This window comes from Nannobrachium achirus (assembly GCF_963921795.1).
Source record: "Nannobrachium achirus genome assembly, chromosome: 24".
In the NCBI taxonomy this organism is placed as follows: Eukaryota; Metazoa; Chordata; class Actinopteri; order Myctophiformes; family Myctophidae; genus Nannobrachium; species Nannobrachium achirus.
The window spans coordinates 26,180,309-26,194,446 of record NC_137831.1 but is presented as its reverse complement, the minus strand read 5'-3'; the positions used below and the strand labels follow the sequence as shown (position 1 = coordinate 26,194,446).

General features: G+C 44.5%; 2 protein-coding genes across 2 annotated transcripts in view; one reads left to right on the top strand and one right to left on the bottom strand.

Annotated features, from left to right (window-relative positions):
• LOC308280178 (von Willebrand factor D and EGF domain-containing protein) overlaps positions 1 to 4,641 on the bottom strand; it is a gene marked incomplete at both ends in the record, with an annotated part of 83,611 nt that extends 78,970 nt beyond the window's left edge. The window contains 2 exons of the mRNA XM_080720441.1: positions 559 to 743; positions 4,635 to 4,641. Of these exons, the coding sequence (XP_080576567.1) occupies positions 559 to 743; positions 4,635 to 4,641 (192 nt within the window). The remainder of the gene's footprint in view (positions 1 to 558; positions 744 to 4,634) is intronic.
• Positions 4,642 to 4,780: 139 nt separating this feature from the next.
• Positions 4,781 to 5,359, top strand: LOC308280177 (glucosamine 6-phosphate N-acetyltransferase-like; the record flags this gene model as incomplete). The annotated part of the gene is made up of 1 exon (XM_080720440.1): positions 4,781 to 5,359. The coding sequence occupies exon 1, from the start codon at positions 4,784 to 4,786 to the stop codon at positions 5,357 to 5,359; it is 576 nt and encodes a 191-aa protein (XP_080576566.1). The 5' UTR covers positions 4,781 to 4,783.
• Positions 5,360 to 14,138: the final 8,779 nt, after the last annotated feature.

The following is a 14,138-nucleotide window of genomic DNA, read 5'->3' as shown; positions in this document are numbered from 1 at the left end:
TAGAAGCCCGATCTAAAGCTATTTCAGCCGCAAAAAACTTTCTCTTTGGGTCTGGGGACACAATCCGGAGAAAATCCTGTCTAAAGATGTGATTTATTATTGGAGTGGGCGGCGCGATTCGGCCGTTAACGCGAATACGGCCCGTGGATGGCCGAGTCTAAGTCCCGGCCAAGGATGGACGTCTAGACCGGGGCTTCGTTGAGGCCTCCGATAAAATAATTCATTTTATTAAATATCCCGGACATGTTCGGGATAGGCACCCTGGAATACGTCGCACCGCCTACAATGAACATTTGGTGAACATTGGGGGGGGGTCTAAACTTTATTTTAAACCATTTTCAATGGAATAAATCGTCGGAGCATCTAGCGTCTCTCGTTGGTGAGCGCTGGGCGAGCCGGGACCACCCACGTTGCTCCTAGCAGCTCGTGGTAAGTAAAATAGCAAATAAAATAAAAAATTTGATCCCGAATATCCCGAACATGTTCGGGATAGGCACTAAAAGGGTTAAGTAACAAACGCTAACGAGTGCTTTTCTTCCACCACAGGTTGTGTCCTACCTCCACACAGCTGGTGGGCATCTCGGCTGGCTTGTTGTTGATGCTGAAGCGATACCAGCCGGGGGAGAGGGAGTGGTCACAGATCAGGTCCTGGATGGCCGTGTTCTGGATCTCCGTAGAGTCAAAGTCCACGCTCCGGTACGGGTTCCGCAAGGTGCGATGGCCTCCCGGGGAACACTCTGGGGCTGGAGGGCACAGAGGCTGTCACGATTACGACATTTTACATGACGATTATTTGTCACTCAAATAATTGCGATTAACGATTTAATTGTGTTTTTGTCGTTGACAATTACATTTCTGTTTGGCTTGTAGGCTTTTAACACATTGGCCGCCATTTTAACATTGACTGTATGGCTCTCCTGCCATTTTGTTTAATAAAAAAATGTATATATTTTTTTTATATTGACATTTTTCCTAAATTCTGTGTTTTTTCGACAATGTCTTACAGTACCTGAAAAGAAAGAAGACAACCTCTAGTCTCACCAAAAAATAAAAAAATAAAATAAAAAGCTTTTTTTTCTATAGTTGCAGCCATCTCAAAATAGCCATTTTTGACCAAAATCCAGCTCTAATTGATAAAACTGGAGATATTGACCTTTTTGTGATCGATCGCTTTTCAAGTGGATAATTCAGTTGATATTTGTATTTATGGCGTCAGGCACTTATCAGATAAGTTTACTAGTGTAATAAGTGTAATTGTGTAATAGGGCAATAACTGGAATAGTGTAATAGGGCTGTAATAGGTCACCTCTTGCCCTTAGGGCGTCATACTGACTTCACACAAATATAAATAAGCTTTTTACCTTTTATTCAGCATTCAAGTGTTTTATTTTGCACAGATCACATTTTCACACACACACACACACACACACACACACACACACACACACACACACACACACACACACACACACACACACACACACACACACACACTTATAACGTATAACTTTATATAAGGCAAGGCCTATGTGTATAACTGTAAATATGTTCCCCATATTCAACTGTTTTTATTTATTTGTGGCACTTGCTTTGGCGATGTAAACGTAGCCTATGTTTTCTCATGCCAATAACGTTCCTTTGAATTGAATCGCTCTCATGCTCTGACAGAGCATGAGAGCAGCTCTCTTGATGTGCGCAAACTACTGGCTTGCCTCGGTGGCTTGGTAGAGAACTGATAGCAATCAAGTTACTCTGCTTGTTGGTGATCCGGCCTGGGTCTATACCGGATGCGGAAACGTGTCTTGCATGCATGTGAGTGTTACATAACCGGATACAGTAGGCGGGCTTTAGAGCGGAACAGACTGCAGCGATCACATACGCCCAGTGGTGATATTGCCTCAGGCGCGAGCTCGTTTCCTTCCTTCACGGCTTCAGGCTGCAAGGACTTGTTGCGCGGCACGCCTCAAACACGCGCACATGCGCGATTGCGCGTGCACGCCATAGGGACGCACGCAGGAGCATATCAGCCAAGTGAGCAGGAAGAGTCTTCTAGCCTAGGTAAACTAACTGTTACAGTTAGTTTAGGTTAGGAGGATGGAAACAACAGTAACTTACTGACAATGACGATCGCCGTGTTTTCGTTTCTTCCCTGTTGGATTCCACTGTCGCGACGCGTTGTAGATCTGCTATTTTCACTCCTTTTTTTTTGTTCCACCGCTGGGAGTTTGGACGCGACCCTTTCCTGATAACTGGAATATAATACACCTAGAACAACTCCTCCATCAGGCTCCATGGTCGCGCTTGGATGCGAGGCGTTGTGTGCTTGCAGATCTGCTATTTTCACCAGTTTTGTTACATACCGATGGAAGTTATATGGACGCAACACGTTGCTTTTCTTCAGACAATGGTCGCCTGATTGAGGACTCCGCCGGGGGGGGGGGGATATTTTCTCCTCTCCACTCCCGTAGCAGGGCTTGAAGATCGGTTGGTGGTGACTGGACCGGCCGACTGCATCTTGTCCAGTAGGTGATTGTGTTGTTTGTAACCTCGGCCTCGCCTCACCAGGCTTTCTATACGTTGTGTTTGTACACTTTGTAGTGGGCTGAGGATCTGTTCCAACTGGGTGTCGGTGCTGGGCCCTGGGTACAAGGATTCACTGCGGGCCCCCCATGAATTTTCTACATAGGGGGATTTAAAAAATAGATATATACAAGCTCACAGCATGGCACCGAGTGTCGCGCTGCAAGCTTGTAGATCTGCTATTTTTCAATAGCAAAAGTATAAAATAATGAAGCCCCTTCCACCTTGGGCCCTAGTAACTCAGACTCGTCCCACTTTTCCCTTGTGACGCTCCTGCTGATCTGATCTTCTGATCTTCGTTGTTGTCTGGCTGCCTGGGACATAATATTTTGTTGTCGAGACTTTGGGGGTTATGATGAAGCTGTGTGTTGTTGGCCAATGAGGCAGGTCATGGCTTTCCAAGTGAACATTTTACTGGATTTTGTTTGATTTGTGCAAAATGGTCTCAGATCCAGCTGCTCCGTTGTCGCTTCTGCCAGCCCCTTCACCAGGCATGTACACACATAGACCTCAAAGGGGGCTTGAGCCCCTGCCCCTGAGGGCTGCATTCAATAGAATTGTCCACCAAAAGGCCCCTTTAGAAATGTCAGCCCCTGCCTCTCTAAATATTCTCTGCACATCCCTGCCCCACATCCCTTTACATGCGTGTGGCCAGTGTGCCGCTGATTGCACTCTGCGGGCTGCGCTCTGCCACGCTAAATGCATTCACTGTGGTTTATTGGGAGTTTTATTCATTTCTATTGAGATTTATACGTTATTACACTCTTGTTTTCAAACACACTTACTGTGATGAGTGATATCTTTGGTTCGTTATATGACTGAAAGCTCAAACTTTTTCACGGGCTGCAGAATAATGTAATTAAACATTACATTATATAAAAGCAAATTCTCGGGACTATCGGGCCTGGCGGGGAGCGACATTGGAATTTTCTCGTGACTATCGGGGGAGGCGGCCAATGAGTTAAGTTGCACATGGCAGATATGACACATAACATAAATATACAAAGACATTACTGACATATTTGACAACTTTATACTGAAAAAATAACATTGATAGTGGAAATAGCCGATCTATAAGCTCACAATAGTGTTTGAAACTATTTAACACTTCTCAACATGGAAACGATTATGACGATTATGCAAAATAATAACGATTATTTACCTCAAATAATCGCGATTAGACGATTGTGTAATAATTGTGACAGCCCTAGGCACAGAGGTCCAGGTGAGTGGGATATAATGTGTACTATATGCAGGACATTCTCAGTGGTTCTGAAGCTTTTTGTAGCTCTATAATATCTATTTTAAACAATACTCAAGGACAACCCCACCCCGCCTCCTCACAATAATAATATATACTGTAGTACTGGTCCACACCCAGGGGATGTGCACACTCAAACTACAGTCATGTGCAGACGTGACATGGATGGGACCACAACTGGCAGTGGCACTTTCTAATTTTAGTCCAAGGGAGGGTCAGCTTATTTTTTGGGGAACTGTCATACCATGTTTTTAAATAGTACGTTTTTATATGCCGATAATATCGACCATCGATAATAATTGCTCTTTTTTCAATTATCATCAACAATGGCCATCATCTTGTCCTATTTGACAGTGGAGAAGCATAATTGCTTTGATGCATGTAACATTAACAAGTGTCAATGAGCATCAGCTGGACACGCACACGCACACGCACACACACACACACACACACACACACACACACACACACACACACACACACACACACACACACACACTCTAAACTGATGGGAAAACCCATGAAAAAAACATGGTGACATCATCCAATGGGAAAACCCTTGATGTGATCCATATTAGCCAATCAGAGAGGGGTAAAGGGTGATGTTGTAATATCGAGTAATATCTAAGAACCAACAGCAACCATAACAGATGCTGTATGGTTGCTATGGATACCGAGAATGGGCTTCCATCTACAGGCCATACATTTTTTGCACATTCGAAAGAGAATTATGTCATATATCATAATATGTCATGTCATATGTTCATGACATATACTGTAACATGTCCTATACATGTCATATGTCATGATATGTCATATGCATATGCCACATTTATACATTTCATATGCAGACATAAGTCTCACGTTAATTCTATTTCCCTCAGTCCTTGTGTTGCTTTTCGCATATCTCATGTACGTCGTGTTGTCGGCTGAGCGAGTGGAATGCCGCTAGACGAGACGCCGCTGTTTGAGCCCGCCCTGCTCCGGGAGCTGGACTGGAGCGGCCGCTCCACCCCCTCCTTCTCCCCGCCCATCTCGCCCTCAGACCCGGGGCCGGGCCTACTGCTCCGGCCCCTCTGCACCGCCGACCTCCACAGGGGCTTCCTCAAGGTCCTGTCCCAGCTCACCCGGGCGGGCGACGTCGCACCGGACCAGTTCATCGACAGCTTCGAGCACATGAAGAAGACGGGGGACTACTACGTGGTGGTGGTGGTGGAGGACTCCGACCACGGGCAGGTCGTGGCTACGGCCACCCTGGTGACGGAGCGCAAGTTCATCCGCTCCTGCGCCAGGAGAGGCCGGGTGGAGGACGTGGTGGTCGGCGACGCCTGGAGAGGGAAGCAGCTGGGGAAGCTGCTGGTGTCCACCCTCACCGTCCTCGCCAGAAAGCTGGGCTGCTACAAGGTCACGCTGGAGTGTGTCCCTGACAAAGTGGCTTTCTACCAGAAGGCCGGCTACGCCGCCTCAGACGAGACGTACATGCAGTGTCGGTTCCATGAGGGGGGAGACCATAGCTGAGTGAGTGGTTAGTGAGCCCGCCTATAGGGTGCCAGAGCCACCGGTTGTCCCAGGTACGAGCCCCAGCCAGGCCAGCAATGTGTGTTACCTTATACCTACCCCCACTTTCTCCCTGCACTGAGCATATTGTGTATTTTTGAGCGGTGGTAAACCGCTCCATAGAGTGGCTGTGCGTGTGTCTGTAGCCACTTTTCCTCAGCGTTTTGCCATAGCAATGTGTTTTCCTCAGCGTTTTGCCATAGCAATGTGTGTGTGTGTAGCCATATTACATCACATTACATCACCAGTTACATCCTAGACCTATCTGTAGCCACTTTTCCTCAGCGTTTTACCATAGCAATGTGTTTTCCTCAGCGTTTTGCCATAGCAATATGTGTGTGTGTAGCCATATTACATCACCAATTACATCCTAGACCTTTCTGTAGCCACTTTTCCTCAGCGTTTTGCCATAGCAATGTGTTTTCCTCAGCGTTTTGCCATAGCAATATGTGTGTGTGTGTGTGTGTGTGTGTGTGTGTAGCCATATTACATCACCAATTACGTTATGCAAGTACGACCACCGCTCACTTCACATTGGGTGTGATTTTTCATTTATTTTTTTCTTTTAGATGCAACAAGGACTTCTGATGTAAACAAGACCGTAAAAGGCCTTATTGTGGGCTCGCCTGAACGGCGAGAACACTATGTTATCCTCATTATTTATATAGTGAGTTTCGCCGCATACAGTTCAAAGGCGAAAACACTATAGTTTCGTCATTATTTACGCCGCATATGGAGTTCCGTTAGCCAATGAGGCGCAATTGGTGGAAATAAATCTCTGGAGTGGTGTTAGCTGGAGTATTGGTTGAGCTTCACATGACAGTTAGCACACTGCAGAGTATAGTCACGAGCAAGCCCACACTGTTCCATTTCTAATTCGGGATGTTCCTGTTGTGCAGGATGTTCTAACTGTACCTGTCCTGTGCTGCATCTTACATGTGACTACTGTACATTATGATGTTGTTCATTGTGACTAATACAATATTCAATCAATCAGCAGCCATATTGGAGAAAAGTTGGTGGGTAACACACCTTTTCAGGGGAACCATGGGGGTCCCTGGACCACACTTTGAGACCCACTGGTGAATTTCCACAGCAACCCTGACTGTTTACCAGAATGGAAAAGCCTTCATTAGTATCATTGGTAACACCTGTGAAGGAAGTGAGAAGAGACCCAACTTCTGGCTTCAATGCATATTGCTTCTGAGCGCCGTAGAATCGAATGGTTGCACTTGCTCACTGCTCCTAGTAACTATAAATTAGGGATAACTACGTCCGTCTGTGTTTGTGTGTTAGAGCTGGGATCGTGCCCATTTTTTTCAGTCCATTCCGAAACGTGTCCGACAGTTTTTTGTCCGCCCCGAATCGTCGTCTGAGCATTAATCATTAAAATGCGTCCGACCCGTGCCGAGCCTTATATTTCTGACCGCATCCCCTCCTTTTTCTTTGAGGCAGCTGCGGATTACACTGACTATAGTCTATAGCAAACGTATTCTTATGTTCAGAGTATGCAGCTTGCCTGCTTGTTACCCTTAATCTGAATATTAAGCCACACTGTGGCTTGTGAAAGTGTTTCAAAATAGTATGTAGATTATTATTAAAGAATATAAATGGTAACGTGTGCTGCTGCGCTGCATGTCTGGTCTGACTATAGTGACTCGCTGCAGTGCACAGCGAACCCTCATTCTGCAAGTTTCTCCGTCTGAAAAATAGCCGATCTCCAAACTCACAACGTGTCCCGGATGCGAGACGTTTAGTCCTGTCGTTGAGAGCTTGTAGATCAGCCATTTTTGGCACGGAACACGCCGTGACGACAAAGTAGGTCTATAAGCTGCGAGCTCCATCATCACAACAACACGTTTACTTTAGATTTACCTTAGGCTATATTATCAACAATATGTCCAACCCGAATCGACGTCCCACAATTAATTATGAAAAAACCTAATCTCGGTTCGAAGTGATGCGGTGAACTATGTGTTCTAGAGTTATGAACTCTGTGATCTGTACATTCTTTATATTCTGAATGAATGAATGAATGATTTTATCTGGAGGGCCGAATTGTCATGTGAAGCTTGACCAATCCTCAAAGTATCCAATCATCAGACCGGGACGGACACTACACACATATTCTGGACGTACGAGACAGATAAAACCTGTTCATTCTGGACTGAAATGACCATATATGGACATGAGGTGGCAGACATTTTGTTTTTGATAAAACCTGTTCATTCTGGACTGAAATGACCATATATGGACATGGGACACACATTTTGTTTTTGAAAAAACCTGTTCATTCTGGACTGAAATGACCATATATGGACATGGGACACACAAAGCCACTCCTTGGAAGCGGCTTTCACCACTTAAAAAATGTGTCCGTCCCGAGCCCGAACCCTCGGGTACCGACGGTTCGACATCCCAGCTCTAGTGTGTGTCTCTGCGCTGATGTCATCCAATGGGAAAACCCTTGGGAAAACAGAGTGATGTCATCAATCGGGTGACGACAAGCACACGATTCTATATGGAATCGTGACATATGGCCCAAGTGCGTGCCACCAAAACTGTGGGAGTAGTAGCGCGGCAAAAAGACAGGTCTCTGGAAAGATGGTTGCCCTGGGAACCAGACTAATTAAGTCCAACTGCTATACAGTTATCATCATTTTTAAGCGAGATATGTGAGCCAAAGTCACTGATGGATGAGTCGCAACTGTGTAAATCGGTGTAGTTACGAATGATGTCAACGGTTTGTTTTCTGACCAGAGCTTTGGTCAGCCTGAATAAGGTGTGATGCAGTTTTTAAACATGACATATAGTCTTAGTACATCCTAGGGAGAGTCAGAGTCTAGACCGACAGAGTGTACTGTAAGAGTCAGTGAGCCAGGGATATATAGAGACTAATTGGGAGACGGAGATTGACAGAATATATCAAAACCAAATCTTTCCAGCCTGCAATAGACAAAGAAACACCTTCAAATTAACAGTCCAAGTACCAGCAACTGTGTCCATGAACTAATCTTCCAAGACGTAGGTCTCCTGTTGTGAGTTCCCATACGCCTTCACATCTCAGGTCCTCCTCCATGAAGACATGAGCCACAACAACCTCTGCTGTCAAATGATGAGGAATGGACAGCTCCCCTCATCTTCCTTTGTAACCAGCCAGAAACAAGGAGACACAGACCAACCAAGCTCATGCAAGGACTTCATCTCAGCCAGGAGAAGTAGAGAAACATCTGATGACCCACCCAGGCATATGTGATAAGAGATTCAGTGAGGTATCGACTCTGAAGAAACACCAGCATGTCCACGCCAAAGAAAAACCTTTCCAGTGTAAACAATGTGGCAAGGGTTTCAGTCATCTAGGCAACCTGAAGACACACCAGCGTATCCACACTGGAGAAAAACCCTTTGTGTGTAAACATTGTGACAAGGGTTTTAATCAGCTAGGTCACCTGAAGACACACCAGCGTACCCACACTGGAGAAAAACCCTTTGTGTGTAAACATTGTGACAAGGGTTTTAATGAGCTAGGTCACCTGAAGATACACCAGCGTATTCACACTGGAGAAAAACCCTTCCACTGTAAACAATGTGACAAGAGTTTCAGCGTGTCAAGTAATCTAAAGACACACCAACGTGTCCACACTGGAGAAAAACCCTTTGTGTGTAAACAGTGTGACACAAGTTTCAGTAGGTTAGATCACCTTAAGACACACCAGCGTGTCCACACTGGAGAAAAACCCTTTGTGTGTAAACAGTGTCACAAGGGTTTCAGTGACTTAGGTACCCTGAAGATACACCAGCGTATCCACACTGGAGAAAAACCCTTCCACTGTAAACAATGTGACAAGAGTTTCAGGGTGTTAAGTAAACTAAAGACTCACCAGCGTGTCCACACTGGAGAAAAACCCTTTGTGTGTTAACAATGTGACAATGGTTTCAGTGAGTTAGGTACCCTGAAGATACACCAACGTATCCACACTGGAGAAAAACCCTTCCACTGTAAACAATGTGACAAGAGTTTCAGGGTGTTAAGTAAACTAAAGACTCACCAGCGTGTCCACACTGGAGAAAAACCCTTTGTGTGTAAAAAGTGTGACACAAGTTTCAGTAGGTTAGATCACCTGAAGACACACCAGCGTCCAGCGTGTCCACACTGGAGAAAAACCCTTTGTGTGTAAACAGTGTGACAAGGGTTTCAGTGAGTTAGGTACCCCGAAGAAACATGATGAAAAATGACACAGTGCTTTTATACCAGCTTGGGCCTTGTGGACTAGCCTTGCTGAGGTGGTGACGTCACCAAGAACGATGAGGAGAAAGTAACGCGAAACCTAATAATAATATTATTATACATTCACACTGAATCATTTACCAAATATGGTAAAGATTTTGCCATACAGTGGTGGCTAGGTAACAGACGATCTGTAGACCAGCTTTGCAAGCCGGCTAAAAACACAAGCGGCCGGACTCGAGGTTGGCGCGAGAGCCTCCATCTTTCAAATGGATAGGTGCGTATATGGACCCGGATCATTTTCCAATTCTATCACACCTGTGGGCGTCTTTTGAATGCTCCGGTGGGCGAATCGGAGCAACACAGACTATTCCGCGTTTTTTCAAAAGTTGGTGATAAGACTAAGAGCCATTAATGGACCCTTACAGTTCTGTATCTCCAAGGTTGTACAAATGGAACCGAATGGTGTGTAAACAGTGTGACAATGTTTTTTTTTTTTTTTTTTTTGCAAATGCGTTTGCGTTTGTGCATGCGATGGGTGAGAAATTCTGAGAATACATGAGGGTGGAGGCAGTGAAAGCCTTAATTATACCCAAACTAAATATGATTGCCACACTAGCAAGTCTTACCTTTCCAAAATGAATGAACACATATAGTTGGGGGCCTTAAGAATATCCCGAGCTAATCAGTCTAAAAGCGCAACATTTTGCACAGATGTAGCTCAGGGCATGCTCTAATGATTTAGCTAGGGCGCCCGAGTCGGCGACCTTTGGGGTCGCCACAGTGGCCAAATCAAGTTGGGCTCCCATTGACTTTTATACAGGAGGAAAATACCCAGAAAAACATTTTTTGTCTGGGTATTTAAGTAGGATCTGAGGGGTCTAACTAGGGGTTTGTCATGATGCTGAATCCATTGCAGGCATTTGTTTTGCACAAAAAACATTCCTTGGGCTAGAAATGGCCTCAGAAAACGATGCATGTATGGGTGAGCAAATTCATGTTATTCGGAGGCTTTAGGTTTTTTTTTCTCATGCTAATCATTCTAAAAGCGCCACATTTTGCACAGATGTAGCCCAGGGCATGCTCTAATGATTTAGCTAGGGCGCCCGAGTCGGCGACCTTCGGGGTCACCACAGCTCCAGAAAACACCCACAAAACTCTGAAAAGTGATGACTCATCACTTTTCATCACTAAACCATCATTTTCTGAGGCCATTTGTAGCCCAAGGAATGTTTTTTGTGCAAAACAAACGCTTGCAAATGGATTCAGCATCATTAAAAACCCCTAGTTAGACCCCTCTCATCCAAACTTAAATACACACAGAATGGCGTTAGTTACCATGTCATGGTAACTAACGCCCCCGACTAATACAGTATACAGAGCAGTGGTTCTCAAAGTGGGGTCCGGGGACCACCAGGGGTCAGACCTTGAGGGGATGCCCAGCAAAATGAGGAACAGTTTAAACACTTATGCTCTATTCTATTTTATGTTATGGAGATTTGAAAATAGGCCATCTTCAAGGTCACTAATGCATCACATATAGCAAAGTGCTGTGAGCTCGTTTTCAAAATATTTGGACAAATCTACTCTGATGGGGGTCCCTGGCACAAAGCTTTTCTTTTTTTTCACATAGAGTCTGTCAGATGGGGTCCTTACATGAAAATGTTCGAGAACCACAGATTTGAGAGTTCAGTGGCGACTAGGGGAACATCAGTGAAAGCTGCTGGAGTATCATTGGGCTTAAAGAGGAGGTGAGGTGAGACTATTGTCAAAACACAGTGAATTGGGGCTTTAGGGATTTAGGATGCACTGTGTCAACAGAGACAGGAGGGGGGAGGGGAACCTGTGTCAAACCTGTGACTGCTTCTGCACGGGGCTTAAGCCCCTTTTCGACTGCAGTTTTAGCACCACACCACACCACACCACACTACACTACACCACACCACACCGCACCACATAAAAATATCTACATTTTCCATTACACAAAAGTACCCCTATCGGTAAGAAACAAATTGACCCTTTTAACTGTGATTATAATACAATATAAATTTGTATTACAACTATCCTAATTATAATGCACTGTAATGGATTATAACTGTGATTATAATACGTTATAAAGTATTTATGTATTACTATGATAATTAAAATACACTATAATAGATTATAATAGTGGTTATAACACAATAGAATCTATTATCATGTATTACAACTATATCCTGGTGGTCTAAATGAAAAGTCAGTGAGTGATCAGTCATTATGAAGTGTTTGGCCCCGTTTGGCCTAGCTCAGACCTACTCTAGAGTGGATACTTTTTAGTACCCTGTTTAGTACCACTTTCACACCACTTTACCCAGGTCCTTGTAGTGGAAAACCTGGCACAAGTGGGCGGTGTGGTGTGGAGTGGTGTGGAGTTGGGCCAGTGGAAAATGGGCTTAAAGCCCATTTTCCACTGGCCCAACTCCAGAGGAGCTGAGGCAGGGGCGTCACAAGGGGGGGGGGGAAGTGGGACTGCGTTACTAGGGCCCAAGGTGGAGGGGCCTTAATTATGTTATACTTTAGCTATTGAAAAATAGCAGATCTACAAGCTCACAGCGCGGCACTCGAGCTTGTAGATCTGCTATTTTTGAAAAGTTGTGAAAATGTGCAAATCTTTGAACATTATGTATTTTTAAGCGAACATTTGTATCTCAAATTTTGCTTCTGGAGGGTCCCTGGAACGAAATATTTTGAGGTACGTGGCCAAATACATATCATTTTGGGTGTCCTTCACATGAAAGATTTTGAGCACCACGCACTGACAAAAACCTTAGAAGGATCTGAAATATACAAAGACAAAAGATTTTTCAAAAATAGCAGATCTACAAGCTCGCAGCGCGGCACCGAGTGCCGCGCTGTGAGCTTGTATATCTGCTATTTGTCAATCGTTCAAGTACCCAGGGCCCAGAATTTGGTGCGACACCCCTGAGCACGAGGCTTTTAGAGGAGCAGAGGGAAGATTATTTCCCACTGACAAGTCCTGCACTTTCTTCAGATCACACCTACAGTAGGCTATGCACCATCCGTCTGGCCAAGAATAACACATTGGAGCTCTAATCCAGTAAATTATCGCTGTCGGGTAGAAACCTTGTATGTCCAAAACTTTTCAGGAAATGAAAAAAAAAAAACTTGTTTTCCAATGGATCCAATGTAGTTATTATTTAGTATTTTCATTGGTTACATTTTTATAACATGCACAAACAAAATTAACCACTTTCACTTTCAAAAAATTTAGCTAATACTACTATAAAGATGCCTAAGGCCGAGGTCGCGCCAATTCTTGGCCATCTGGCCAGTGATGTATATCGCCCGATATACAGTACATTACCCATATAGAGATCCACTGTATATAGTACATCCCTTTTATGCCCATACATGGAGATCCCGGTCTGAACCAGCAGCGCAGATATGGGCTGTCTTCCTCCAAATATGGGCATTCCATATGAAGTCATGTTAGATATGGGCTTAATATTGATGACATCAGGGATCTCCATGTATAGGCATGAAAGGGATTCTGTTAGAGTGGTTCCCATGACATCACAACATACAATATATTTTATGCCCATACATGGATCCCTATCTGAACCAGACACACAGATATGGGCCATGTCTTGGCCATCTGGTCGCAATAATTTAAGACAAATTGTGAGCTTGTAGACCGGCTATTTACTTAACATGCTTGTTTATACTTTTGTGCGACACACTTATATTCATATTACGTATGACGAAATAGGCATTGATTTAACTTTTTTTTTAACGTTGAAATATGGAGATACAAGGTTTCTGCCCGACAACAACGCTAACAATCTCGAGCTAAAAAAACACAAATATATTAATGTTATTATGTATTATTTATTTACTAATCCGGTAAATCAGTGAGAAGTGAATATTAAGACAGGGAGAGCTGGAGATAAGTGCTGCAGAGGTGCTGGGAAGTGCAGAGAATGTTAGAGAGGCAGGGGCTGACATTTTTAAAATGGCCCTTTGGTGGAAATATCGACCTCCAAGTTCACGACGCGTTGTGACTTGTGAGCTTCGAGGTCGGCTATTTTCGGTAGCATAATCAAGTCAATACTGGAGATGTGGAGTAACGGCATGGATTTCTACACATAGAGGGCAATTCTTTCAAAATACTGTAAGATGCTGCATTCGAGTACAGGAGAGTTTGGACAAGGCAATTCTCTTGAATGCTGCCAGGTATGGCATGGAAAGGGGGGCATTTGCATTTCTTTCACCATATAGTAAAAACTGCATTCACGGTCTGGAAATGGCACTTTTTACAGACGGGTAAAAGGGCAGGGGCTCAAGCCCCCTTTGATGCCTCTGTGTGCACGACACGTGCCTGCAGAGGTGAGGCCACACGGTTTTAAAAACAACAGGGAATTGCGGCTTTGTGACTTAAAGAACTCAATGGGAACTGCATGTGTCAACACAGATGGGGGAGAGGGCAAAGGTGATGAAAAATTGCTTCACCCC